Source organism: Rhamphochromis longiceps, linkage group LG2 (genome assembly GCF_057381845.1).
Source record: "Rhamphochromis longiceps isolate RC_006_pf linkage group LG2, R_longiceps_female_GT1.1, whole genome shotgun sequence".
NCBI classification, from domain to species: Eukaryota; Metazoa; Chordata; class Actinopteri; order Cichliformes; family Cichlidae; genus Rhamphochromis; species Rhamphochromis longiceps.
In genome coordinates, this window is record NC_140558.1 from 2,152,986 (window position 1) to 2,180,942 (window position 27,957).

At 43.0% G+C, this 27,957-nt stretch overlaps 2 protein-coding genes across 3 annotated transcripts; one reads left to right on the plus strand and one right to left on the minus strand.

The window, feature by feature from the left end:
* Positions 1-428: 428 nt before the first annotated feature.
* slbp (stem-loop histone mRNA binding protein) lies at positions 429-4,924 on the minus strand. The gene is made up of 8 exons (XM_085414232.1): positions 4,487-4,924; positions 3,420-3,563; positions 2,839-2,952; positions 2,662-2,733; positions 1,948-2,070; positions 1,685-1,840; positions 1,488-1,596; positions 429-1,061 (listed from the first exon to the last, which is right to left on the minus strand). Exons 1-8 carry the CDS (start codon positions 4,543-4,545, stop codon positions 1,002-1,004), a joined length of 837 nt encoding a protein of 278 aa, XP_085270358.1. The 5' UTR covers positions 4,546-4,924; the 3' UTR covers positions 429-1,001.
* A 5,107-nt stretch (positions 4,925-10,031) lies between these two features.
* ccdc142 (coiled-coil domain containing 142) lies at positions 10,032-27,844 on the plus strand. 2 transcript variants are annotated; one of them, XM_085414253.1, is made up of 17 exons: positions 10,032-10,349; positions 10,952-11,020; positions 12,946-12,992; positions 13,318-13,521; positions 13,733-13,951; positions 14,296-15,611; positions 16,778-17,055; positions 17,770-17,856; positions 19,242-19,427; positions 19,847-20,007; positions 20,387-20,539; positions 20,714-20,828; positions 23,844-24,021; positions 24,170-24,280; positions 26,752-26,852; positions 27,077-27,245; positions 27,378-27,844. In XM_085414253.1, the coding sequence occupies exons 3-17, from the start codon at positions 12,990-12,992 to the stop codon at positions 27,484-27,486; spliced, it is 3,390 nt and encodes a 1,129-aa protein (XP_085270379.1). In that variant the 5' UTR covers positions 10,032-10,349; positions 10,952-11,020; positions 12,946-12,989; the 3' UTR covers positions 27,487-27,844. The 2 variants fall into 2 exon arrangements, with proteins under 2 accessions (XP_085270379.1, XP_085270369.1); XM_085414243.1 differs by lacking the exons at positions 10,032-10,349; positions 10,952-11,020; positions 12,946-12,992 and having other exon boundaries at positions 13,300-13,521.
* The last annotated feature ends 113 nt before the right edge of the window (positions 27,845-27,957 follow it).

Sequence of the window (27,957 nt, forward strand, 5' to 3'; positions counted from 1 at the left end):
CGTGCACAACAGCGCCCCCTTATGTTGTTCCCGTCATTCTTCCATCTTTTTTGATGTCCCACACATAGATTTATAAGAGCACACAAATCAGTTTGTCCACCTTCGTCCAAGCCTCGATCGAAGACATAAGTCAGACAGATGATCCTTATTTCCCCAGCGCTCCTAAACTAAGCTAAACAGATTCTCACCAGTGCCAGGCAGTTCTGGTTATCTATACTCTCTAGCATACAACACTGGTTATGTGTGAGCTCGTACAGTATTCCAGTTCAACACACATTTTCCACTAATTACTACATCAGCTGTGTGAAGTGTGTCAGAGAAACTGGTTTCAAAGTCACTATTTAAATCTGTGGCATGCTGTCCAATGATGGACCAAGTTTTCAACAGTTTTTAGCCAAAAAAAAAAATTCCCAAAAAAAGAAGAAACATTGATTTTTCTTGTTTGTTTTATTTATTTGTTTGTTTTTTTATTTCAAGTTCTATTAAAGATACAGCAGTAAGAAACAATTACATTTGTATTAAAACAAAAAGCCACAGCCCAATATTTCTCAAGGATAACTCAAAACAACATCATTGCCTCCGTTTCTATTAAGACGACTCCTCCGAGTTCAGACAGTTTCTATGCATCTGGAATCTTCTCAGGTAGAATATGAGAGACGTAAGCTCGCATTTGCACAAAACTAGATGCACACTCCAACAGGCCTCTCACTGGTACAGCAAGTGGGGGTTTTTTTGAATACCAAATTCTGAAACATGCGTCGTTAAAAATGTAAAATCTTGTCATAAAATACTCGGAACAGATAAACTACAACAAATGGCCCAAACGATGGATGGAGAAACATATGGTGAAAACAAAACTCAATATTAATAATAATCAGTGACTACCAGCCAAAGACACAGAGTGTGTCCACACAGACTCTTAGCTGGCAGCTGCAGCAGTTTTTTCTGAGTGGACTGTGTGAAGTCGATGTGGGGGGAGGACTGAACCATTCAATAACAAGCTATGCAATATTAGGCTCTGCCGTCCTTTGTACTTTGACCGGAGTACCGCAGTCTTCATCCTGAACAACACAACACAAACAATATCATTTAATACAGTGTTTGTAAGGGTGGCTTTTTCATCTGTGGATTAAACTTTGCACAACAAGTAAGGAGACCTGTGTTTGCTCCCATTGGACAGCCTGCTTGTTTCACCTTAAATGGGCCACATTTGCCAGAATAAACCAGAATAAACAGCAGAGTTGAGCAAAGAGAAAGCTGAGCAAACACGCTTCCTTTCTTTTTGTGCCAAGTTTACAAGCAATCCCACCATCATCATCTTTATTTTCTTAAAAACTGATGATCGTCTAAACAATGGACCAGATAAATATTTAAACCAAGGTTCCAGAAAGATTCAGTCAAAACCTCTGAATCAAACGCTACGATTGTCAGTCGTCAGCACGTGTGGGCCTCGACATTTCAGCAGCACCTCAGTGACTTCCACTCACCTCCACTGACAGGCTGTGTATCGGCAGCGAGGTCTGGGTGTTCTGGGAGTCAGTAATGGTTGGGAAATCTAGTTCAATGTCCATTACATCATCAAGGTTGAGCTCCTCACTGGTGGGAGAAGGAGAAATATACACATCATACATGAGGACGGCCAGCAGCTGACTGACGACGTGCAGAATGTGTACGAGTGTCTTACACGACATCGAGGGTCTTGTCCTGGCCTTCCTCTGCAGGGGGGTCCCAGGCGTGTAGTTTGACCTTCCACAGTTTGATCTGCTGGTCCCAGGAGCGACGACTGTACTTCCTGAACTTATTGGGAGTTTTTGGATGAACGCCTGGCTGACGCATGTGTCTGAAAAGAAGAAACACGAGGGTTAATGCTGACCAGTGTATTACACACACCAGCAGCGGGCAGGCTTTACACTGGATGCTCCACAGCACGCGTCTCTGTCGACCTACTTAGGAACTTCTTTGATGTAGCGGTCGTAGGCCAGCGTGTTCTTGCCATAGTTGATCTGTTTCTGTCGTCGTAGCAACACAGCTTCATCGGTTTCCATGTTATCTCCCTCTCTGGAGTCACAGCTGCAGCACACAGACACATTTAGTCCCGTGCACACAATACAAAAAGACACAACTCTAACATTCAACGCGACAAGAGCCCGACTTCCTTCATAATGATTTTACTCGTAAATGATTGTAAACACAAAGTTACTGTCGTGTTAAACAAGCCTGTGTTACCGTTTAATGAACAAAACTCGGAGTTTTTACATTAGTAACGAGCTCAAAGCCGTGACATGGCAGTTAAAGCGATGTTTGAAACGTCGTGTTTCAGCCTCGCTGTCACAAGGACAGAAACCCTCATCGTCTCATAGCAGATATGATATTTATCGCATCATATTCTGATGCTGAGCACTTTACTTTTTGTTACCACATAACCGAGCTCCATTAGTGCAATCTGTTTTACCGTACTCGCTGCTTTGTTCGGTGATACTGCATTGATTTTATTTCATGTTTCCATCATTTTTGGGATGAATACATTTTGTCTTGCCTTATTTAATGGTAAAACTACATTGCACACTTGTATAGCTGCAGGTGGACATGTGGTTTGAGAAGCGAGTGTTCCATCAGTTCGTGAATATTCTGAGTTTAAAGGTCTGTGAGAGAATGAGATACCTTCCAGACGAGCCAGACGAGGCCCTTCTCTCCCTCTGGGTGAATTCTGCCCCCAGTATCCTCCTCCTGTAACTGAACACAGTGCAAACAGTGAGTCTGCAATCCAAAACAGGAAGAGAGTATCTGCTTTCATGTGCTTAAAAGACACCTGAAATGATGCAGAAACTGTTTAATTACCGCTGCATGTCTCTGTGCACATCCCTCCTCATCTCATCGTCCTCCACCTGGCTGCCCCAGTCAGCCTGCCGACCACAGCGGGACACTGAGCCTGTGCTCTCTGGTGTAGTGAAGCTAGGAGGACAATACCACAGGTTACACACACACAGGGATGTTACTGCTACAGTTCCAGCAGATGTCGTGGCCACATGTTGGTAATGGAGTCAGTAACCTGATTTTTAGAGTGGTTCATTAGCAGAGACTGGCTTGCTTCACTCAGTTATAGTGTAGTTAGATTTTTTTAAACACTACCATTCAAACTAAAATCATTCTAATAATTGTTTTTCTTTTTCTTCTCGAGCCTACACTGGAGTTTGGATGTGAACTACACAGACCAATGAAATTCTCACACTGCACGGTCTACATTTAACAAAGCACCTTTGAGCAGGGCCATTGAAGCTGTGGGTTTTTGGTCCAGTCTGAAACATTTCCCCAACAAACGCCAAAAACCCACAAAGCTTCAGCCGCCTCGTGGCTTTTCAGTTACAAGTCCGCTGCCTTACATGTTTATCACTTTCCACATTAACTGATCTTACTCTCACCTAGTATGTCTGCGATCAGGGTGTTTGTAGCTGGAGTCGGTGTGTCCGTTCCTTCCTCTATCGATATCATCTGCCTCGCTGTTGCTCCGCAGGCTCCCATTGATCCCCCTCTTCCTGCAGTGGGACCACCGAGATGGGCCAAAGCTACACAAGAAGACACAAAACACGTGCAGATTTAAACATGCTAATTCATTCTTGTTTTGATATTAGATTTCTGCAAACACGTCTCAAAAACATTCTCTTCTGTGTCAAATTAGAAAAAATAAATCACGGCTGTTAAAAATGCAAAAGCAGCAAATACATGCATGGACTGCAAACACACGGTGGGACGCACGGTCCCACGCAGGAAAGCACTCATGATCGTTTCACGTCTCCGTATTCAAAAATGGCAAAGCTGCACTAACTGTTTCAAAATCCGGGAATTTCTTTTAAACCTTCTTAGACAGATTAAAGTCTAGAGAAGCTGAACTTTCTTCAATAATAAATGGTTAGTTGAGTACAGTGGGTAAAACTGGAGCCATACACTTCCTTTAATAGACTATTTCTCCCGCCAACTTCTTCCGATTGTGCGGACCATCATCCATCTGTGACTCTTGTTTTTCCTGGAGGGCACTTAGGATTCTAATATCAGAGGTTACAACTACAGCTGGTAACCACCTGTCACGGGTCATCCACTCACTTGTGTGTTACACTTAGCATTCACAGTCCACAATGTACTCGAGCGTTAGCTTTAGCAGTTGTCTGTATTTAACGCCTTACCGTCACCTTTTTACCCGCACTGTTAGCTAGCGTCACTGTCAGGTCCACTGTTCACGACAGACCTGCTACAGACTGCTAGCTTCTACGAGCTTAAAGAAAATAAGGTAACCATAGATACTAGCAAGAACACAGCGTGTACTAGAGTCACGCGGGTCCATCAGGTACAACAAATGTTTTTTAGCCTTCAAAATGTCCAGATCATCTTTGCAGACAAAGGTTAAGCTAATCTGACGCAGTGGCTTCCATTTAACGAACACAGACAAAGGTTTAGCCGCTAATGACAGACTGAGGCGGGAATGTAAACAGACCTTTTTTCGTGCTCGATGTTGTGATCCTCACGTCGCCGCTCTTTGGTCCAGTCAGACATGTTCTCGGTTAAAAAACAAGACTGCGTAGCAGGAGACTTCTTTGTGCTCAGCTGGGAACTTACAGCACCTACAGTCTGAAGATACGCGCCAACTCTGAAAGACGCGCGACCTCAAACGAGCCAATTGGTCACGTGGCCGGAAGTAGGAACGGAGGAAGACCACAGCTGTCGAATATGTGCTGGGCTGAAAGAGTGTGCTCACGCTGTGTCTATGGCGTTATTTTTGTGCAAATAACGCCATGTGTATCCCCCTCTGGCAATAGTCGTGCGGTTTTCTTGTGGCCTCTGGTATACACAGCTTCTCTGAGCTGGCTCCAGGATGTTTAACTGCGGATGTGCTCGATCGACGAGTGGCCAGAGAAGGGGCGGGCCTAAGGTGCTGCGCTCTGCCTTCTTCTTCTTCTTCTTCTTTATATGGTTGGCAAACAGCAAAATGACGCATTACAGCCACCAACTGGTGTGGAGTGTGGACCGAAAAGACAAGAGAAAAAAAATCAAATCCTCCTGAACAAATGGGTCTGCCTTAAGAACCAAAACACAGCCTGATAACTTTCACTTATAGAGTTCGTGCGAAATAAATCAAGCAAGTCCAACTTCACTCTCATATCGTCCAGCTTTTTGATCAGTTGTCTCCTTTCAGCATCATACTTAATGCAATAAAACGTGTTCTGTTGTTTCCTGTTCCCTACTGCAGTCACACTCCCCTGTACAGTGTTTTCCTATTAAAAACAATGTGCTATTTTATTTATTTATTTATTTTTAGAAAGAGGGGCAATACATATTAATGAACATTTTAACAAATGTAAATATGCCAGATTACAGCCTTGGGCTAATTTCCATCTGCAGACCCTCTGGCAGGTTGGTGTTAAACACAAGTTAGTAAAAAGATACAGAGACACTATTTACAGGTCATGTGACAAGGACAAAAACAGTGATCACATTATACTAGAACAAACAATGACGAGGAGAGTGGACACAGAGGACAGTATAGATAACAATAACGGAAACACATCAATTATATTGCACAAACCCCAGTATTGCACATGCCCTGACTGTCCTGACACTGCACTGACCCATTGCACTAACAGTTGTTTCCCTTTTTGTAATACACTAACTCTTTTTCCCGTCCAATATAAAACATGATTATTAAACATAATCACATGTTTGTGTGTCCCTCAGCCGCCCTTTTAGGTGACTCATAAAGATGGGTAGACTTGTACTTTCCCTCACCGACAGTGGAAGACTATTCCAGAAGCTCACTCCCTGATATGACAGAGCATCTGTGAAAAGGTGGTCCGTCTGAGTGCCAGTTCACAATCACCTCTAACAGCGGCTCGAGTCAGTCGAGACCCGGCAACACTGCTAGACTTTTGTTTAATAAAATCACTGATTGGTGGAGGCGCCAGACCATGTATAACTTTGTATAATAGACAGGCAGATTTAAATGATTTGAAATTAGTAAAATTTAAAAACTTGGATTTTTCTAAAATTTGACAATGGTGATATGAAAAAGGGGTTTTCATCTAATATTTTCAATGCTCTCTTGTAGCACACTTCAATTGGCCCAATAGCAGCAAAGCTCGTATAGCACCAGCTTGTAATACAGTATTCAATATGAGCCGGTATCATAGAGTGCAGGAATGTAATCGCTGCTGTGTCTGTTAATGATGTGCAGATATGTCTGAAGTTCTATATTAACATTTACAGTTTTCACTACTTTTTTAACGTGTTTTTAAAGGATAATTTTGAGTCTAGTAGCACTCCCAAACACTTAAATTCCTCAACATTAATTAGTTCTTGTGCACCCAAGCAGACTTTTACTGCAGCCACGGTTGTTTTAGGTTTACTGAAAAACATTGATACGGTCTTTTTAACATTAAGGCACAGGCATGAGTCATTCAGCCATTTTTGTAAATCATGTAATGCCAGTGAAAGCTGATGGGCTGCATCATCAGCAGTTCTGGCTTGTGTAAAAATTACCGTATCATCAGCATGCATATTCAAACCAGTGTGTCCGAATCTAAGTCGAGATATAACCATGTCGGAATGTGTCATTTATAAGAAGCACGTGGCAGCAGTTTAGTCCACAGAGATATCATGTTCATATGGTGGAAGAGTTCGTAATGCTGTAGAGAGACTGCATCACAATAGTTTCCCCCCATAGCCCATAAAAATAATTACATCTTACTGTCTTATATTTAAGTGCTGTGATCCGGTGGAACTCCATTCTGCTGATATCATTCCGGTAAAAGCTTTCCTAGTTGTGACATTAGACAAATTTAATTAGATGTGCATTCACCAGAATCTCAGGAAGCTGTGACTTTACATTTTGTGACTTAGAACAATAAGGTCCTGCAGTCCCTGATTCTGATTATTAGATTTGGAGCAGAAGGTGTCAGGTGTTATATTACCAGTGTCATTTAATAGGTGCATCATATACCAGATTCTGTTCTCCTGCCAGTTTATTTAGCAATAAATCTTTATTCCTAAATACCACATATCTACTGTTCCACAGTGGTGGATTATGAGGGCTGAAGTTGCTTGTAGATAATTTCAGTATAATAATTATGAATGAAATTAGTCTTTGTGTTTTTCTGTCACAATCACATCTTAGAAGAAAACTCGTGACCCACGGCTTCTTAAATATTCAGTTAATGATATTAAACATCAAACTGTCTGTTTTTAAAAGAAATCTTAGCCATTTTATTTAAATGGTAACATTAATGCACTCGACAATAATGACTTTCATTCCTCTATTTACACTCTTTATTTATTATTGCTTTTCTAATGTAGTGCATTTTTCTAAATTAAGTGAAGTTAGCCTTGTTTATAGCTTTTACTGCAGTCTTGGAAAGTGGCCAGGACCAAACTGGAGTCTTCAGATGCATTCCATCTTTAGTAAGTTAATTATGTCTATAACGTTTTCCCTAAATCCAAGCAACTCTGAGGAAAGACTGGAAATTAAATAAAAACTCATTTAACCCAACATTGTTTTTATTTATGTGCACAGGAGCTGTTCAATAACAGAAATACTGATGTAAATAGTATCTAAAAAAGACAAATCCAAAGCACACACATGACTGTATTACTATAAACTGTTACAGTGAATGTCTGCACGCCACAGTAGCTTGGAGCATTTAAAGCCACAGAGCCAGTGTTGTTGCCTACAGCTTGTCACAGAGTTTTGTCATAGCGCTGCTGACTCAGCCTCCTGGAGACGTTGCTTTCGTAAGCTCCCCTCCTTTTCCTGGGAGGTGCTGGTGTTTACATGGATGTGCTCGTGGTGCTGGCTGGGCTCTGTACCAGTACTGGGTTCCTCTGGTTTCATACCTAGCTCTGTGGTCGGCATGAAGCTGGACACTCTGGTGACAGTGGCAGAGAAAAGGACACTAAAGAAACTGATGGACATTATGAACAATGCTGGGCATCCTCTGCACACGGCCATAAACAACCAGAAGAGTCTGTTCAGTGACAGGTTGCTTCTCCCCAAGACAAGAACTAACAGACTTAAAAACTCCTTTGTCCCACACGCCATCAGACTGTTTAACTCCTCTCTGGAGGGGAGAGGGAGGGGAGACAGGAGGACAAAGGAGGGGGGAACAACTAAGCTGTAGTGCCTCTTCACCTCACTGTGCAATACCTTTTGTGCAATACTTTTGTAAATAGTCAACAGTGCAATAGACTCAATACTTGAAATGTGCAATTCACTTGTATTTTTATTTTTTATTCCTATTTATTCTATTTATCCCCTTTGTATATTTTATTTATATTTGTCTCTGTATTTATATATATATGTGTGTGTGTGTGTGTGTGTGTGTGTGTGTGTGTGTGTGTGTGTGTATATATATATATATATATATATATATATATATATATATATATATATATATATATATATAATATATATAATATTCTGTAACTCTGTAACTTCTGTCGGTGCTGTGCTTTTTTGGAAATCGAATTTCCCAGAGGAACCCACCCGAGGGATTAATAAAGTTCTATCTAATCTAATCTAATCTAACCTCAGTACCATTTGGGAATAAGGGAATGCAATGTTGTATTGGCCACAAGGAGACTGCCCATTTCACTAAAAAACTGGAAAAGAACTGTTCCCTTTCCATTTGATTTACTATTGTCCTTCACTTTGCAGACATCAACACGTGTATTCCACCTGCACACTTTGTCTGGGCAGAAAGGCTTAAAACTGGCCTGACAACTTCTCTGAAGTTTCTTGCCACAAAGGTTTTTTGTTTGATTTGGAGGTTGTGAGGTGTGAGTTGATTGTATTGTGTCTTGCTGAGGCCATCATCTTCATGATAGCGGTGCTACTGCATCAGGTCTATGAATGAGTATTACAGTCTTCAGGACTTTTGTGCCATGCTGGGGCAGCAGGTGGAGGGTCGCAGTAATGTTGTGGGGACGGAGCTGGACTCCCTTAGGGTGGTGTCTGAGAGGTGGATAAGGACAATGGTGGATAATACCTCCCACCCACTCCATGATGTGCTACAGGAGCACGTTCAGTGAGAGGCTGAGATTACCCATAATGCACCACTGAACAACACAGATTGTAGCCACCTGAATTCTGTTTTCTTACCACTCATGATTCAACTGCATAATCCTAGGTATGGTGGCTGAAGAAGGACAATCAACTCTGGCCACCATTCATCTGCAGTACATGTAGGTTGTCAGTCCACCATTTACCTCAACAGTCAATAAACTTTTATATGATGGCAGGACTGTTTATCAAAGGGAAAGTGTGACGCTTAGGAGCCAGCTAGCTGACATAATGTTACCTTTTAACCACCTGTTGTTGTTATTTAGCCGTCTCGTTGTCATCTGTCCAGAGAATAAAAAGCATGTTCATGCATGTTTTTCCTGTGTTAGAGCCTTGATTTCAATTACAGACAGGAGGCTTGAGGCGAGGAAGTAGAAGAATGAGGGGGAGCAGAGATGGAGGAAAAAACAGAAATCTATAAATCTTCAAATGTATGTTGTATACAGCGCTTTGAGTAGAAAAGTGCTATATAAGAATCAGTCCATTTACCAAATGTTAAATTGTCATGTATAGCATTAATGAGCTATTTGCGATATTTAAATTGTAAATAAAGGCCTACTGCAGATGTGGCCGGCAACGTCAATTTTGGCCACTGTATTTAAAATGACGGGGAAACATTTTGAGTACAATTTAAAATCTTATATATTTTAATCTTATGCATTATGTAAATTAACTAACTTTCCTGAAAATAACCAGTGATTTTTTCTTTCCTTTTTTAAACGATTGTTTACATCGCGATTGTGTTTTCAGGATAAATGAGGCAACATGCTGTTTAATGTGATCGCTGTTTTTGTACCGTAGTTACGGTGTTACAGCCCATTACTTTAATTATGTCCGTAAGATGCGGAAGGATCCTCTCGTAGAGGAGCAAAAGTGACGCAGGCGCAAGAGTCACCGCCGCTTCTTGTTTACCATAACAACTGGCGACGCTTTCTCCTGATTGGCTGCAGCTACATCCTGTTTTCCCAGGCTTCTGCCATTTAGATGCTATTTTAAACGCTTCCTTCGTGGATTAACGGGAGCGTCTTTAGGAAAGGCGTAAGTCAGTAATAAGATCGTTGGCTGGCTCTTTCAGTGAGGCGAAACGTTAGCCACAGTCAAGTGCGGATAGCAGCGCTGTGTCAACGCTAACATGAAGCTAACAGCGTTTCTTCTTCTGCGGGGAAAAAGCCAGTCGGTACTCCCCAGAGAAGTTCTTCTGTTGAGCCGAGATGCCCCAAAGATGGACGCAGAAACACAGTTTTGATAAGTAAGTGTACGATGGCTGGAAATAACACATCTGCTGGCCCTAACTAGCCTTTGTTGAGCTGACTGTGGTGACTCCATTAGATCATTGCCGATGTTGGACACAGGAAGATATTAGCATGTTTTCCATGTCCAGAAGAAGAGCACAGACTCATGGATACACTGAGCTTTTACACCGTCATCTTAAAAAAAGGACAAGTGAAGTTGGAACATGTAGCTCCTGTTGTTGGGTGGTGTTTACATTATTGTTGAAGATCTGTCAGAAAGTTCACAGACTGTCCCCACTGAAGCAAACAGGCGAGCACTGTCACAGAGTCTGTCGTGTAGACACAGCAGAGAGCAGTGTGGCTGAACCACAGTGTGATACACAGAAAGCAAAGAGGACACACTTGGCATTGCTGACAGAGTATAGCAGGCAGCCTTTTTAGATGTCAGCTGTTCATAAAATGATTGTGGAGTTCATACCTTTTCTTCATATTCACATCACTGACAGATGATTTGGAATATAGACATTCTGTGACAACAGAAATGCTGGAGAGTGAATTCTGAAATAAACAGGCCCCTTTCTGTGCCTTGAATTCATGTTTGTGCTTCGTCCTTCCACAGCTTTGTCTACTATGGATCACAACATCCCAGAGATACTGAAAGATGCTGATGTAGAGCGAGGCCTGATCGGTAATACACATACATGCCTGCACACACACAAACACACTCATGATTGGTGACATGGCCAAGATGTGCTGTGATAGGCTCCAGCCCACGACCCTGAGGAGGATAAGTGGAAGAGAATGGATGGATAGACTCGCATTACAGATTGTGAAGATAAAACATATTTTAGAAGCTACTAATAAACCAAGGGCACAACAAATAACAGAGCGCACAAAGAGCATTATGGGAAAGATGAGCTTCGTGTACTGTGTGGCATTAGTTCTGCTAAAATAAAGACCATTCAAAACAAAACAGAAGGCTCACTGTGAGAGTTTGAACCGGTCACTGTCGGCTTGGATTAATTCTCCACACTGTGGCCTCTCTGCCCAGTTTAGCTGTGGTTTCCCCCACTGGTCTGCACAGCTGTGTGCCTGTAATCCACTCAGCATTTCCTCATTAGTCGCCACGTTAATGATAACACATGGCTAATGTGGCTGCTGGATAACTGCTAATAATGAAATGGCTAATGTTAGCGTGCGTTAGCATTTCTGAGAACTGTTCAGTACTTTAATGCAGCTGAAATGAGAACTTTACTGACCTTAGAGTTGTGAACGTCAGCTGTTAGTGAGGGGTGGAGCTGTAAGCTCGTCTGTTTGAGGCAGAGACAGCTCTGTTTGTATCCACACTGTTGCAAATGAGTATTTAAGTTTAATTTTAAGCTTAATATCGATTAATACAACCCTAGAATGTAAGCAACAAATGTATAAATGCTTTTGTAATTGATTCCAACCTGCTTCACACAGCTGCAGTTACAACAAGCATGCACAAAGAGCCCTGTTTAAAATGAGTTTCAGCTCGCTCTGCTGATTCCCCGTGTCTGCATTATTAGACAGCGGCACGGTAACCTCTAATGTTCCAGTTTAGACTTTTACAGCTTTACTGTGCAGTCAGATAAACAGGATCACTGAGACCACACTGAGCAATAAAATGATCAACTAATTTCCTCATTCGTAAAGTGTCAGAGAGCCAATTCATTGCAGAAGTTTTGATTTCTACAAACACTGAAATGTCAGGAAGTTGCAAGTTTGCTATTCTGTGCTCTTAATATGAGCACTTTTACAGCAGCATTTAATGTCAGCTCAGCATTAAGCCGACTCTGTGATGCAGAATCACATCAAACGTCTCTGCAGAGGGTTTTACACACACTCATCATTCGTTGGTCACAGTGAGGATCTGGACATAGTGGAAACATCTCAGTGAACATGAGGCTAAAATGGTTTTAATGCATGAAAACTAAACTAAATGTATCGTAAAGTGACATTTTAGAGCTAACCTGTAGACTGATTTGTAATCTGATTACATCTGATATTCAGTCATTGAATGCTGCCAACATTTTGGTCTGGAACCTTAATGGAGACGTGGGGTGTCTCCAGACCTCAGTCCTATCTGTGGAGCGAGCTGGAGCTGGAGAGGAGAAGGCCAACAGTGCTGCTGAGATGTGAGCAAGCCTGGAACGTCTGACCGCTGTGCTGTTCTCCACCAAATACTGAGTCATCGTTTGCTCGGGGATCAAATACTTATTTCACTCAATGACATGAAAAGTTCATTTAGAACTTTTATGTAACATGTTTTTCATTTTTGTTGGTTTATGAAATGAATTCGATTGTTTATTTCTTTGCAATGAGCCAACTTATAAACTCAGCAGTGGGTGTGCAGTCACCTATAATTATTATATGTACGTGGCCACATACATAAAACATGATTAGGCCTAACAGTGACACCTCGGCCTCTGTGTTCAAGATGACAAGGCAACGTTACAGCTTTGCAGTAATATGTATATATTTTATATATGTATTACTGTACCTTGAACATATTACATGAACCAATGAAATGTGAGGGATTTTGAGCAGGATGAGCTACGACTGATCATTCATTGTTGTTGTTTCTTTCAGAGCAGTTTCACTTCCTGTTTGCTAAACAGAGGATCTGAGTGCAAATGGTATGATTTATATATGCAGCACAACATGTTGTTTTTCTGCCCGATACTACGGCACAATTTCTACTAAGCTGATTGATCAATAAACATTAATCCTCCACTGTCCATGTGAACATAGCTCCTCCCATTTCAGTCTTGACCTCAACCCAGCCCTGATTTCTTTATATTTGGAGTGAGACCTTGTAGTTTTTCAAAGGTTTTCCTCGGACTGCTTTTGCCTGTCCTGACCCTTTACTGAGGACTGTTTAGGTTAAGCCACTTCACACTGGCCTCTGCATCATCCCGTTCGGGTTGCTGATTACAGATGTTCATGTCTCGTTCCTTGCAGCAAGCTGAGGTGTTAATCAGGAGCAGCTTTAACCCCAGTCTGAAGTGGTTATTCCGGGGTCACGGTCAGGATCAGGAAGAGAAGAACTTTGTAGTGGCTCACAACCTGGTGTCCCGCTCCTCCGAGCGCCTGCTGCGCCTGCAGCAAGCGCTTCTTTCTGTGGCGCCTCAGTGGCAGCTGGTGGGCAGCGCACGGCTGTCTCAGGTGAATTTATACAGTTTGCAGTGTAACTGGATTGTGATGGGTGTGAGGAGAACATGAGTGAATGAAAGCTCTCGTAGCTTAATCTCTTCAAAGATTACATCCTCAACATTCTGACTCTTTAATTGCCATTTTTGGGATGAGGTCATAATATTGAACAAACATCGATCTTGTTATAACTGAGTTCATAATCTCCTCTCTCCCACCTAATCAGGTCTGTTTTAAAGGAATGCCAGATGAAGCTGGGGTTCTTCTCCTGCCCTCCTCATCCTCCCTGCAGGGTAAATACAGAGCTCAGTGGAGACTCCTGGAGCAGCGATCCCTGCTGATTTTTATACACGAGTACACGAGGAGGGCTCGGCTAGCAGCGGTTTACATATCCAGTGTGAGCAGACTGTTGGAACATCATCGGCAACACCTTGCACCTCAGCAGGTGAGGCCGAGCGCTCAGCACTGTGTGATCTAAAGCTTTCTGAGCACTGTGTCATATAGTCACGCGCTGTACATCACACTGTGCCAGAGGCTACCAGAGGGAACTGTCCAGTTGTGCTGAACGTTTGCGTCTTCACATGCACCTTCACTGGGCGATGTAATGAAGAGTCTGTGTAACAAATCACAGACGTCCGCCACAACCAGTAGTTGGATAATTGTTAAAAATGGTTGCAGGAATGCTTCTGTAACGTCCAACATTTGACATCTTTGTCAAAGAGTTTTAGATTTCTGTATCGCCACCAGTGCCTGTTCACACAGTCACAGTCATTCTGCTCTCTTTTCCAGACCCCGTCAACTTCATGCAGGCTCGATCTGGGTTCACTGAGTCAAGAACTCAGAGTTCATCTCAATCACTGGTCTTGCCTGTTTTCCAAAGTCCAGTCTGACCACTTCTTGAGACGTGCTGCTGGTCAACATACCAGGCTACTGCTAAAGATCAAGGAATCACTGGACTTACTTGGTCTGCAGGCTCTGGTTTTGATGGAGCACTATGTCCAAGCGATCCTGTCTTCTGTATTCCAGACTGACTTAGACTCTGTACCAAAAGAAGTCTTGGAGGATATTTTAACAGGGACTTATCATTACAACCAGGTTGTTGATGAGCAGAGAGGTCAGCACAGCGCCTCCAAGCTAAAGACTGCAGTAATGCAGCAGGCACATTTTTCCACATTGGATTCCAGTCTTCCAAGGATCAAAAGCCATCGCCCTTCTCCTTTCTCAGTCAAAGAGTTAATGATGATTTTAGCAAGCTATCATGCAGAAATGGCAGCCAAGCAGCTGCACTACTGGGCTTCAGAGCCGCCCTGTTACTTCTGTCAGATCCACAGCAACCATGAGACTTGCACGTGTGCTCAAAACCCCACAAGTCTCAGCTGTGGGATTTCCACATTGAGATCTGAGTGGACCTGGGAGCAGCTACATTATACATATCTAATTTCCTCTCCTCTTTTCTCCATAAGTCGTCCCACCCTCCAGATGTCTTGTCAAAATAAAAATACAACACTTCCTGTTTACACGCCTGATGTCCATTTGAACAAGCCAGTCGTGGAAAATCGTCCCTCTGTTTCAGCCAATCCCGCAGATACAGAACATAAAGAGGAGAACTCTAAAAGAGAACAAAGTAACCGGTGTCAAAAACGCACGTCCCATTCTGCTTTTACTCAGAGCGGCGTAGAAGCGTTGGACTTGGTTCAACCTGATCCGACACGTTTAGAAAGCGGCGCGCTTCTGCAGACAGCTTCACCTTTGTTAATGAGCTCCCAACGTCTCCGAGGCGTGCCACCGTCAAGGATTTTCCAACTTCAGCGTTCCTCAGCAGAGCTGCTTTTTCAGGTGTTTGTTTCGTCCAGTGATCTGCTGGCTCCGCTGGTTTCACATACACCCACACCAGAAAGACTCAACGAACAGCTGCTTCAAACCCCAGCAACGGACGTGGTAAATGGGAAGGTTGACTCAACGAGCTTGAGCGCTCGAGTACCAAATACACCCGATCCAGTGGAATTAGACAGAGAGAGCTCGAAACTGAACAAAGACCAAAATGTGGATAGAATTCAACAGGAATGGGCCGAACTGGAAATAACTGTGCCAGATCCCACCAGCAGGTATGGTCACACCATTGTTACCACCTACCAATGTTACTGGTAGTGTTTCTGCGTCCGCGTCATTCTTTGTAGGGATGTTGAGTCCATTCATATCTGCCTTACATGCTGGGACAGACCTCTACTGTATTCTTAGAAGCAGACTATGACTGTGACTCGTACAAGTGTGGTGTTTATTGTAAACATATAGAAAGTGCTGTATGAAGATGTCACATTTGATCTCTGACCTCTTCGTCAAGGTCAATAAATGGATCTAAAGATCAAAGTAGTAATAATGCTACATAAACTACTTAAAACGACGTTTCTTACCGCCTGTTTGTATTAATGATTCATGGCAGGTTCTAAATAGCAAGTTACTTTGTTCCTCTGACGTCTTCTTCAAGCTCAATAAGGTTCAACTTTAATTAGTTTAAATTTTTCATAAAATGAACAACAATGAAAACATGATCTGGATTTATGGGGATTCTAAATATCACTCTACAGGTTCCAGTGTCACATTTACACTCAGGTCTAATTTCTGCCACATCCTTCAAGTCGGCCCCAGAATGTGTTATTTTAAAGAAAGTGTTAATAGAAATGGAATGAACTGCCTTGTTAGTCAGAAATATGCTGTTATATCCTGATCGATCTTGATTCATTCGGGGAATATCTTGAAGTTCATGCAATGATGAAGTTAGTGCTGTTTTGCCACATGCATGAATTTGCACAATTCTCTTTGAAGTAAAATTGACAAAGTAAACCATGAAACAAAGACTGAAAGCAGTTTTCTCCTGACAGAAGTTGTTTTTTTTTGTTCTTCCCAGTTCTTATGTTGTCCCTGTTGGGCATTCCCAAACTAATGATTATAGTAAGCTGGACAACTGCAGGTGGAGGACAGTCGCACACAGTCTATCTGTTGTAATTAAATGTGCTATATAAATAATTAAACTATTAAACTATCTGATAATATCATGCATTCATTCCGACTCGTACTGTCTTGAAAGCGACGCATTAAAAATGCAGACTCGGGCCAAGAAACACAGTCTGTTTCTGAAGAGATGATCATTCAGGCATGAAACCAACACCTTCAGGTGGTGTAGGATTCATGGAAACGAGTGCATGTTCCTACGCTACTACAGTGTTTCTATCAAAGGATGGTTAAACATTAAGAGGTGATTTGTATCTTTCAGATCAGAGAAGGAGGAGATGTTTGAAGCAGACACAAAGACACTGGAGTCGGACCTTGTTTGCTGGTCTCACTCAGTCCAGTGGTTAGACCTGGGTGAGTCTCTGGTCTTTGCTGATCTGCTTGAACAGTATCATACCCTGCTGAGGGCTTTCTGCAGCAGAGCCCTGTGGCTGCAACTACAAGTCCCTGTAGCAGGACACACTGCAGGAAGCCTCAACCTCCAGGAGCACCACAGGGGTTTCCAGGTCATCCACCGGCTGTGTCAGGCTTCAGACGCTGGTAAGAACGTGGCCTCAGCAGCCACTGTGCCCACCGTCTGATGATAGCAGACATGTATACGTAAAGTAGAGTCCAGGCTGAGCGTGTAGTGCTGTAATGTTGTACACTGCTTTCCTTGTTACGTTTACTTTGCTGCTTTGTCTACAGCAGCTGTTTTGTGTCTGCGTTGTGTGTAACCGCTTCATATTTTCTCTTCCTTTGGAATGGACACGTTTCTGTTGTCTTATCCACGTTTGTGATTGGTCACATTAATCTATGAGCACATTCACATGAAAGTGGGGGCAGAGTGGGAAACGCTGAGCTGACTGGAGCTTTGCCTAAACTTAGAGTCAGTATACAGAAGGTCTCTCAGTTATGTTAAATATTTATGAAACTCCGGGGAAAGGCTCTCAGATACTCTGAGACTCAATGATGATCTGCACAATCTGAGTGCCTGATCGTTGTGTTTGCTTCTGGCACACATTTGGACCTGATGGATGGGGGAGGCAGTGTGCACAAAAAAGAATCGTCTAATTTCAAAGTGTTTTTATCCCGCAGCCTCTCATCAGTAATGATCACAGCTTGTGCTGTCAGAAGGAGCTGGGGGGAGCTTCTCAGCACTCAGGTTAACAGCAAAACCTCCGAGAGCAGCTCGACTGCAAAACTCTTTGAAAGGAGAAAACCGAGCATATGAAATTGTGTTGTGTGTGTGACACTCCTTGTTGTGTGTTGTAGATCAAGTTCCAAAGGAGAGTGAAGTCATGCTGGAGGACCTGAGTCTGTGTGTGTTACTGGTTACTGCACATGCTCAGTGGGACTATGGTTAGTGCGCTTAGACTCACACACTGACCGGTCTGCTGCTCTGACCTTACATATTACATGTTTTTACATATATGTCATTTTTGTTTTAGACACGGTGTGATGTCATTAGCTTTGATTTCATATTTGATTGACCAGACACACTAAGTTATTTTTAAAATCATGTTTTACTTCATTTTTAACAGCAGCAGAATTTCCAACAGTTGATAAATATAAAGTAGAGCTGGGCGATATGAGATTTTTTCATATCACGATATGTTTTTTTCATTTCAGGCGATAACGATATCTATCACGATATAAGCCAAATAACTATATTTGTAAGATTTAAATGTGCCGTTGCTCACAAGTAAAATGTGAAATAATCAGCAGCTTGTTTTTATTTAAATATTTATTTCCCATAATAAGTTCAACAGGGTAGATGTACTTAAGGAACATGAGACTTTTTCAGATAAATAAAGGCAAATATTGCAAACTACACAAAAGGCAGCCGCTAAAGCGTTTAAGTTTCAAAACAGAACAAACGAAACAGACTAAACTGTCAATTCCACTTAGAAACAAAATATTAATTCTAAAAATAAATCTTAGTTTGTTTTACAGAAGAACAGACAAAACTGACTAACTTTTGTCAATATCAAATAAACTGAGAACTAAAAGGAAATTCTCAATCTCTCCTTGTTGTATAGCTGAGCTTTTCAAACAGCTGTAACAGTTACTTCAGTCTGACAAAAGCCGAATGACGAATCAGCGCTTCCAGTCAGAGACTGAGCTGCACCGCTTTATTGTATTTCCAGACTTGCTTTCGGCACATTTACAGTGCAGCTACTCTGCTTTTGTCAGACTTGAAATAGCTGAAATACCTCCACACTACAGAGCTTCTGTGGCTCTTCCGTTCAACAATCTCTCCGGCGTTGGAGCCATCATCTGTTTTCTCTTCGGTAACCTTCGGTCACGCTCTCGGTTGATTTTTCTCTAGTCGGCACACTCCTTTCCTCCATTACCCGGGCGGCACGGCGGCTGGCTGCTTCCCAAACAAACACACATGTGCGGCTTGACGTGACGCTGCGGCTGTGATTGGTTCGGCTCTGCACTACTTAATTTGGATTGGCTGTTCTTTTTTTCTTTTTTTAAGAGGACGAGCGCGGTGAGGTCTATCGCAATAATTTAATTTTTCTATCGAGAAAAAGTTATTTCGCGATACATATCGTTATCGTTCTATCGCCCAGCTCTAATATAAAGTACATTATGGTGTTTTTTTTTTTTAATTCCTCAGCAACAATAAATAACATCGGACATCGCTCGTCTGTAAAAAAGAATAACATTATCTGCAGACTGACTTTGAGCTGAATCGCTGTCCCCTGCTGTGCTTCTGCTTCGTCGTCTCTCCTCAGAATTGTGCCGAACTTTAGGTTCAACCCTGACAGATAAATGTTTGATAAATCAAAGAAGCTCGTTTGTGGTGACATCATCTGAAAAAGATGAAAATGTGACGTCAGCAACAATGGGGCGTTTCCTTCTGCTGCTGCCACCCCTCCTGTCTTCTCTGCGCTGCCGTCAGTCACACAGCAGAGCCTCAGGTAAACGTTCCACCAGCAGCACTCTAACCAAACCCAGTGGAAATGACATCAACTCATATCTTCATCTGGACGTAGTGTTTAGTGGGAGAAACGTTTCGTCACATCCAGGTGACGTCTTCAGTCTCAGCTGACTGCAGGTTTCAAACTTATAAACAGTACATCTGCATAATGACTGAAACCAGCCCACTGAAGGAACAATGGGCTGGGAGCTCAGTTCCTTCATCATAATTATGCAAATTCTCATGACCACTGATCAACAACCACTGATCAATGGGTCAGTGGGCTTTGATCAGTGGTTGTCTCTCTTTAATATTGCAGAGTCTTTGCCTGATTTTTCTTTTTTAAAAACAGTTTCTACATAAAATAATAATAATAATAAAATTGACTTGATGCCCGTTGTGTCTGTCTCCCCTCCACAGGTCCCTTCAGCCTCTTCCCCTGTACTCTGCAGAGGCAGACTGTTGGTTTAGTGCTGGCCTCTGTGCAGCTGCCTACTGTATGGGTGATGTCCAAGGCACACCAGTTCCTCTCCTCCTGGAGTCTCAATAAGTTCCTGCTTATTACACAGGGGGACCTCACAGTAGGTTACTCATATATTACAACCAGAACACGTGTTCTGTAGAGCTGGGTGATCAGAGACTGATATAAGTGCAAAGGCTGTTTCATAAACACGATGCAGTGAACTCTGATCATAGTCACACCACTTTGTACTAACACTGGAGTAAAAACAATGCAAAGCATGATGTACTGTGAGCTTCTAATGGCTGTCTTTGGTGCTGTACTTATTTTTGGCCCAAAGTTCGTTTCATTTATTTCACTTTGCTTCATATTCATGTATTAAGGATTTCATACGTTTCGAATAAAAAAACAAAATGAGTTTGAGCAGTGGTGCCAAAACGTTTGGACACAGTTCATCTTTAAGCTCAGTGTCAGTTTAAATGTGTTTTTTGTGTCTGCAGGTGATGAGGGAGTCATTCGAGGCGATGGTGCATCAGACCAAATCACTAGTGATGAATTCACACAGTGACCAGCAGTCTGCTCTACACACCCACAGCCAGCTCCTCCTGCAGCAGCAGCTGGAAACGCTGGAGCGTGCTCGGTCTGCTCTGCAGGTGAGCTGTCTGCTTTCTTCTCACAGCCACGTCAGAAAGCTTCACTGCTGCTGTGCAGACGGGTGGACTGTGTGTTTAGTGTTGCTGAGGATCATATACCAGGACTATACAGAGCCACACATGATTCCCTAACCACATCTAACCGGTAATGTTGGTGTCTTCACTGTCCGTCAGACCTTCTCTTCTGTGATGCTGAGGACATTCTCCAGTGACTGCAAGCAGAGGTCAGGAGAGATCTTTGAACACACCATGCCTCCTGCTGTACACTGGAAGCCCAGCCACAGGACAGGTACTCGTATCTGAGTGTATGACTTCAGTTTACCTCAGTGTTTTATGTAGATTTATGTTGTAAGGTAAGAAACTCCTCTGAGCACTTAGTGACCGTGTGAATAATAACTCCCTTTCACGGGAAACCAGAAAACCAGAACCAGAGTCTTAAAAGGTGGCTGTAAGGTTTGGGTGAGAGGAAAGCTGACAGAGAAGTGTGGAGAACAACTATATACTATATAAATAATATACCGGTCAGTAGAGGAAGAGGAGTTTCAGAGTAGTGGAAAACTTACAGAGACCGAGAGGACAAAGCACAAACTAAAAGACAGGGAAGTTATGAACAGATCTGAATAAAGACCACATTGATCAGGTGATCAGGTGTTCTGTTTCAGGTGATCAGGTGATCTGGTGTTCTGTTTCAGGTGATCAGGTGTTCTGGTGTTTAGGTGTTCAGGTGATCAGGTGATCAGGTGTTCTGGTTCTGGTGATCAGGTGTTCTGGTGATCAGGTGATCTGGTGATCAGGTGTTCTGGTTCAGGTGATCAGGTGTTCTGGTGATCAGGTGTTCTGTTTCAGGTGATCTGGTGATCAGGTGTTCTGTTTCAGGTGATCAGGTGTTCTGGTGTTTAGGTGTTCAGGTGATCAGGTGTTCTGGTGATCAGGTGAACAGGTGTTCTGTTTCAGGTGATCAGGTGTTCTGGTGATCAGGTGTTCTGGTGATCAGGTGATCTGGTGATCTGGTGATCAGGTGTTCTGTTTCAGGTGTTCAGGTGATCAGGTGATCAGGTGAACAGGTGTTCTGTTTCAGGTGATCAGGTGTTCTGGTGATCAGGTGTTCTGGTGTTTAGGTGATCAGGTGTTCTGGTGTTCAGGTGATCAGGTGAACAGGTGTTCTGGTTCAGGTGATCAGGTGTTCTGGTTCAGGTGATCTGGTGATCAGGTGTTCTGGTGATCAGGTGATCTGGTGTTCTGGTTCTGGTGATCAGGTGTTCTGGTGATCAGGTGATCAGGTTTTCTGTTTCTGGTGATCTGGTGATCTGGTGATCAGGTGTTCTGGTTCAGGTGATCAGGTGTTCTGGTGATCAGGTGAACAGGTGTTCTGTTTCAGGTGATCAGGTGATCTGGTGTTTAGGTGTTCAGGTGATCAGGTGTTCTGGTGATCAGGTGTTCTGGTTCAGGTGATCAGGTGTTCTGGTGATCAGGTGAACAGGTGTTCTGGTTCAGGTGATCAGGTGTTCTGGTGATCAGGTGTTCTGGTGTTTAGGTGATCAGGTGTTCTGGTGTTCTGGTGATCAGGTGAACAGGTGTTCTGTTTCAGGTGATCAGGTGTTCTGGTGATCAGGTGTTCTGGTGTTTAGGTGATCAGGTGTTCTGGTGTTCAGGTGATCAGGTGAACAGGTGTTCTGTTTCAGGTGATCAGGTGTTCTGGTGATCAGGTGATCTGGTGATCAGGTGTTCTGGTGTTCTGTTTCAGGTGATCAGGTGTTTAGGTTTTCAGGTGTGGATCTTTAAGGAATGGTTTAAGTACAGCAGCCTTTGAAGCCAGTGATGTCTGATGGGCTCTTACAAAGTGAAACAAAGTGAAGTGGTTTTGTAGGTTTTGTGAATTCTGAACATAAAAACTGCAGCAAACATCAACACATTACTAAACACGCTGTAACTGTTCAACGAAGAAGTTATTTAGGGGTTACTTTTATTCGGCTAAACTCATCAGGGTTGGGTTTAAAAATCGATTTTAGTTTCAATAAAGTGATATCCATTCATTAAGTCCTGAATCCATTTTTAAATATAAATGTATTTTTGTCAGAAACGCCAGAATCTCAGGTTGAAGCTCACAACATTATTTCAGCAACCATCAAACAGCTAAAACAGCAAATGAGAGCAGGTTACAGAGTCCGCACAGAAACACAGAGCGTGGATCGTTCACCCGACGGCACGGACACGCCGTCGCTGATTCTGTCGACGTCTCACAGATTCTGACGCTGCAGGTTTCATCACTCAACACTCCAACAACAAAGCCTCATTTCTGCTGTTAAACATCGAACAAATGTAAACTTTTACAAATGATGCCAAATAACAAACTCTCAGCTGTGTCTGTAATCAAACCTCTGTAACTTTGCTCTGCTTCACTTCAGCAGCATCAGGTTCACATCTGATTTTCTTATCTGCTATAAAAAGCCAGGCCAGGAAAATCTGCTCCATGTTTTTATCCTCAGTTACTTTGCACAAAGACATCTGCTGTGATGATCACACCTGTGATGAAGTCTCACAGTGTCAGCTTTGTGTTTATACACAGATAGTTACACCGAGTTTGTAATTGCACATAAATAATCAAATAATTTGGAATTCAATATTTGTAATTTACAAGCTTTAGAGAGTTCTTTCAACAGTACAATAAATGATCATCATTATAATATTTCTATCAGCCCTGCTGATCATTCAGACTAAGCCAGAGAAGACTTTGGTTTGAATAATAAAGGAAAACACTCATGACTGTTAAAGTGTTTAAATGTTTTCATTAGGAGTAACACTCAGTACTATGTGACTGTAATACAGTGAATGTAGTTTTCCTGTGAGAGAACAACCCACAAACTCAGGTGTGAGCAGGTGACCCTGTGCCACACCGCTGGAGTGCAGCAGGTTCTCACTGCTGGCTCTTTGCTGTGTGTCTGTCTTCACTGCTCCAGCTCCAACACTTCCTGATCTTTGTCATGTTTTGCACTCAAAGTTTTGTCACTAACAGCTGCAGGTTGGACTTCCAGTCTGTTCCTTCCACAGTGACTGATCCACCCATGTATTATGAACAGAACACCAGCTGTCATGTTTGTGCTTTGGGTCGCTGTCCTGCCAAAGCAGCAGCTACAGCGTGTAGTTAGTGTCATTGCTTATGAATGCTTTTATATTCGCACCAACCACACTGAAAATAAATGGCTGCTGTAATATTTCAGCAGCATCTCAGTTCAACAGAAGCTAAAAGTTTGTATTTCATTTTCTCTCTAAATGGCCTTTTTCATTTTACGCTGTGTTTCCAAAGGTTTTCCCAACAGTCCCAGTGAATATGCATCTCTGGCAGCTCAAACTGTGATTGGTCAAGTGTTAGAGGGCGTGGCCCCTCTGTCTGACGACGCACGAGTCCAAGCATTGAGTATAACGATGACAGCGTTCATGGAGGCATGGATGGAGCACATCCTGAGACAGAAGATCAAGTTCAGGTGTGTTTTAGAGCACAGACGGTGTTAGCCAACAAACTGATGACATCATTAAAAACAGCAGTTTGGTACATGTGCGTGTGACTCTTCACGTCACATAAACACAGACCATCTTCAGATGTTGACAAATGTCCTTCTGCTCTGTTTTTAGCGTGCAGGGCGCTCTTCAGCTGAAGCAGGACTTTGACTCTATTAGAGAAATGATCCAGTCCAACCAGTATGGTCTGTCAGCTGAGCTCCACCAGCAGCTGCTCAGCCTCCGGTATCACCGTCTGGCTTTTTCTCTTATTTATTGCCATCTTCATCTCCCTGTAAATCTCTTGATTGTTAACTAATCAAACCAGTAACAAATATCCAAAACCAGCCCAAACGAGCCTACGTGTTCAATTCAATTCAATTGTATTTATATAGCACCAAATCACAACAGCAGTCGCCTCAAGGTGCTTTATGAAAGCTTAGCAGCTGTGCATACTCCACATATCTGAGACCACTGCTTTACTGTGAGCTTCAGAGTGTGGAAGCCGTCATCTTTCTAGTCTTACTGACCACTGAACGTCACATTTTTCCATCTGCAATTTTAAATCACCAATGAATCACACAGTCAGTAAATATGCAGCTTTTGGGGCTGTGGGAAGAAACAGGCACAGAGGAAGCATCCAAACTCCACCCAAAAAGACTCCAGACAGGTTCAGACTCTTTCTGTTATTTGGCAGTGCAGACCTCTGCACCACTGTGCCAGCTAAGAAGGAAATGAACACACTGCTGTTTGCACTGCGGACGTCATGTTCTCTTCCACTGAGGCTGATTCTACAGGGTGGGCCATTCATATGGATACAGCGTAACAACATGGGAATGGTTGGTGGTATTAAAGTCCTGTTTGTGGCACATTAGTAAATGTGAGGGGCAAACTCCTCAAGATGGGCGGTGACCATGGTGGCCATTTAGAAGTCGGCCAACTTGGATGCAACTTTTGTTTCTTCAATAGGAAGAGGGCCATGTGACACATCAGACTTATTGGTAATGTCACAAGAAAAACAATGGTGTGCTTGGTTTCAACGTAACTTTATTCTTTCATGAGTTATTTACAAGTTTCTCTTTGTTCACAGCCATTGACATGTCGAAGGTTAACACGTGAGGATCGAAATTGTGTTGATATCTGGTGAACGCAGTAACCAGGTCATTGCAGAAGATTTCAATGCAAGACCCCCTACGAGACCACCCATCTCCCATGCTACAGTCAGCAAACTGCTTGCTAAGTTTGGTGAAACTGGTTCAGTGTTGGATTTGCCAAAATGTGGACGCAAGAAAACTGTCACTAATGAAGAAACATCAGTGGCTGTCCTAGCTTCATTCAGCAAGAGCCCACAGCGTAGCACTCGCCGCATGTCACTGGAGAGTGGCATTAGTCCAACATCCCTTCGGCGGATATTAGCTACTCACAAATGGCACCCTTACAAACTCCAGCTGCTGCAGCATCTCAACGAGGATGACCCAGATCGGCCACAGAATTTGCAGAATGGGCAAAACAAAAACTGGAACAGGACCCTCAGTTCACGCAGAAGATTTTGTTCAGTGATGAGACAAACTTCTATGTGAATGGTGTTAACAAACAAAACCACCGCTGTTGGTCTGACACTAACCCACAGTGGATGGATCCCTCCAAGACTGTTGGAACAACAAAAGTGATGGTTTGGTGTGGTATATGGGAACAACGATAGTGGGTCCATTCTTCATCACTGGAAACCTCAAGGCTGCTGGATATTTGAAATTGCTACATGATGATGTGTTTCCCTCTTTATGCACTGAAGCTGGCACGTTCCCTGACGTTTTCCAGCAAGATGGTGCCCCACCACATTATGGGTGCCAGGTCCGAGCATTCCTAGATGAACAGCTTCCTGGAAAGTGGATTGGTCGTCGTGGGCCAGTTGAATGGCCCCCAAAGTCTCCCGATCTGACCCCTTAGACTTTTATCTTTGGGGTCATCTGAAGGCAATTGTCTATGGTGTGAAGATACGAGATGTGCAGCACCTGAAACTACGGATACTGGATGGCTGTGCTGGCATTTCTCCTGCGGTGTTGCTATCAGTGTGTGAAGAGTGGGAGAAGAGGGTTGCATTGACAATCCAACACAATGGGCAGCACATTGAACACATTTTATGAGTGGTCAGAAACTTGTAAATAAGTCATGAAAGAATAAAGTTACGTTGAAACCAAGCACACCATTGTTGTTCTTGTGACATTACCAATAAGTGTGATGTGTCACATGGCCCTCTTCCTATTGAAGAAACAAAAGTTGTATCCAAGATGGCCGACTTCTACATGGCCACCATGGTCACCGCCCATCTTGAGGAGTTTGCCCCCTCACATATACTAATGTGCCACAAACAGGACTTTAGTATCGCCAACCATTCCCATGTTGTTACGCTGTATCCATATGAATGACCCACCCTGTATATAAGTCACTTTGACGTGATGTCAGAGTGGGACTCAGTTTTCCAAATGCAGCTGCAGTGCTGGGACCAGATGTGCACAAGAAGATAATCATACAAATGTTGCTATTTTCAGTATTTAGTCACATCTTTGTTGTACACCTCAAACATTGTGACTTCAACTGTTTTTGGTTATCTCCTGGGTCTGTTCAAGTAAAAAATATTAAAGTGTTACTTTTTAATAATTTCTGGCAGAGTCTAAATAATAAGTGATGAAGTTCCTCGGTGCTCTCTCTGCCTGCAGGGTTTTTCAGCAGGTGGACTCAGCAGTGGTGTGCCTGCTTCAGCAGCCGCAGGCTAAACCGTACGTGCAGTCTCGATCCTGGGAGCCTTTCTCTCGCTGCTGTAAGTGTCACGTCAGTCTGCAGCGTTCAAATGTGCCAACACGTCACAGTTCATTTCCCTCGTTCCTTCAGTACACAGGCGTTTCAGAGGCGTGTTGAGCTGTGAGAAAGTTTTCCTTCATCAACCAAGCACATGTTCTGTTAGGATTCACAGGCTGTGTGGTTGCCATTCATGTGACAAATACAATGAGAGGCAGTGGTGATGAGCCTGCTGTAATTCTCCAGGTCCGGCTGACAGAAACGGGGACAGCACTGATGCTGCTGTGGGGAGCAGTATAGCCAACCTGAGGTGCATGGAAGGCGAGGACCTGCCTCAGTCTGATTCCTCATGCACGCCTACCGACCTCCCTCCAGTAGACCCATCGACCCCCGCAGAGCCATACCTCGCTCCAAGGTACAGTTCTCCCATTCTCTCTACGGAGGTAGTGCAGAAATTCATCATTTTTTTGACACATTAATGGGCCTGATGCACACTTCTCCCCTTGAAGTCGCTCCCAGTTAAGAAGTGTTTCCTTTGTGCTCACAGCCTGGTGCTGGGTGCAGCTCAGCAGGACTGGTTAGACCTGAGGATTCAGACCAGTGCCCGTCGCTGGAGGCTGCTGGGGCTGTCCTGCCTGTCCAACTCTGAACACTGAACACACACACACACACACACACACACACACACACACACACACACACACACACACACACTTTGATTTAGTAGCAACATTTGAAGGAAATATCATGTAAATACATAAAAATAATGATTTTATTTTTGATAAATAGACATGAGGGGCACCATGAAGCAGGTGCAACATAAACCCCAGTCAGACACACTGGGACAACACTGGTTAGAACTTCTCGCTCACATATGTTTGAAATGTGTCAAATGAATGAAATGATAATTAATTTAAAAACAAAATGCTCTTATTTTCAGAAATATTTCTTTTGCCTGTGTTTTATATACCTGAATAAATCAGTTTGTGTTTGCATGTTCATGTGCTCGTGCTTCTTTTCATTGCTGTTGTCAGTTTATCAGACTGGAACTGGACTAAGTGCACCATGAAAACCATTTGATGCTCCTTATCTCATTCAGCTGAATTCATTTCTGTGCTTTGTGACTT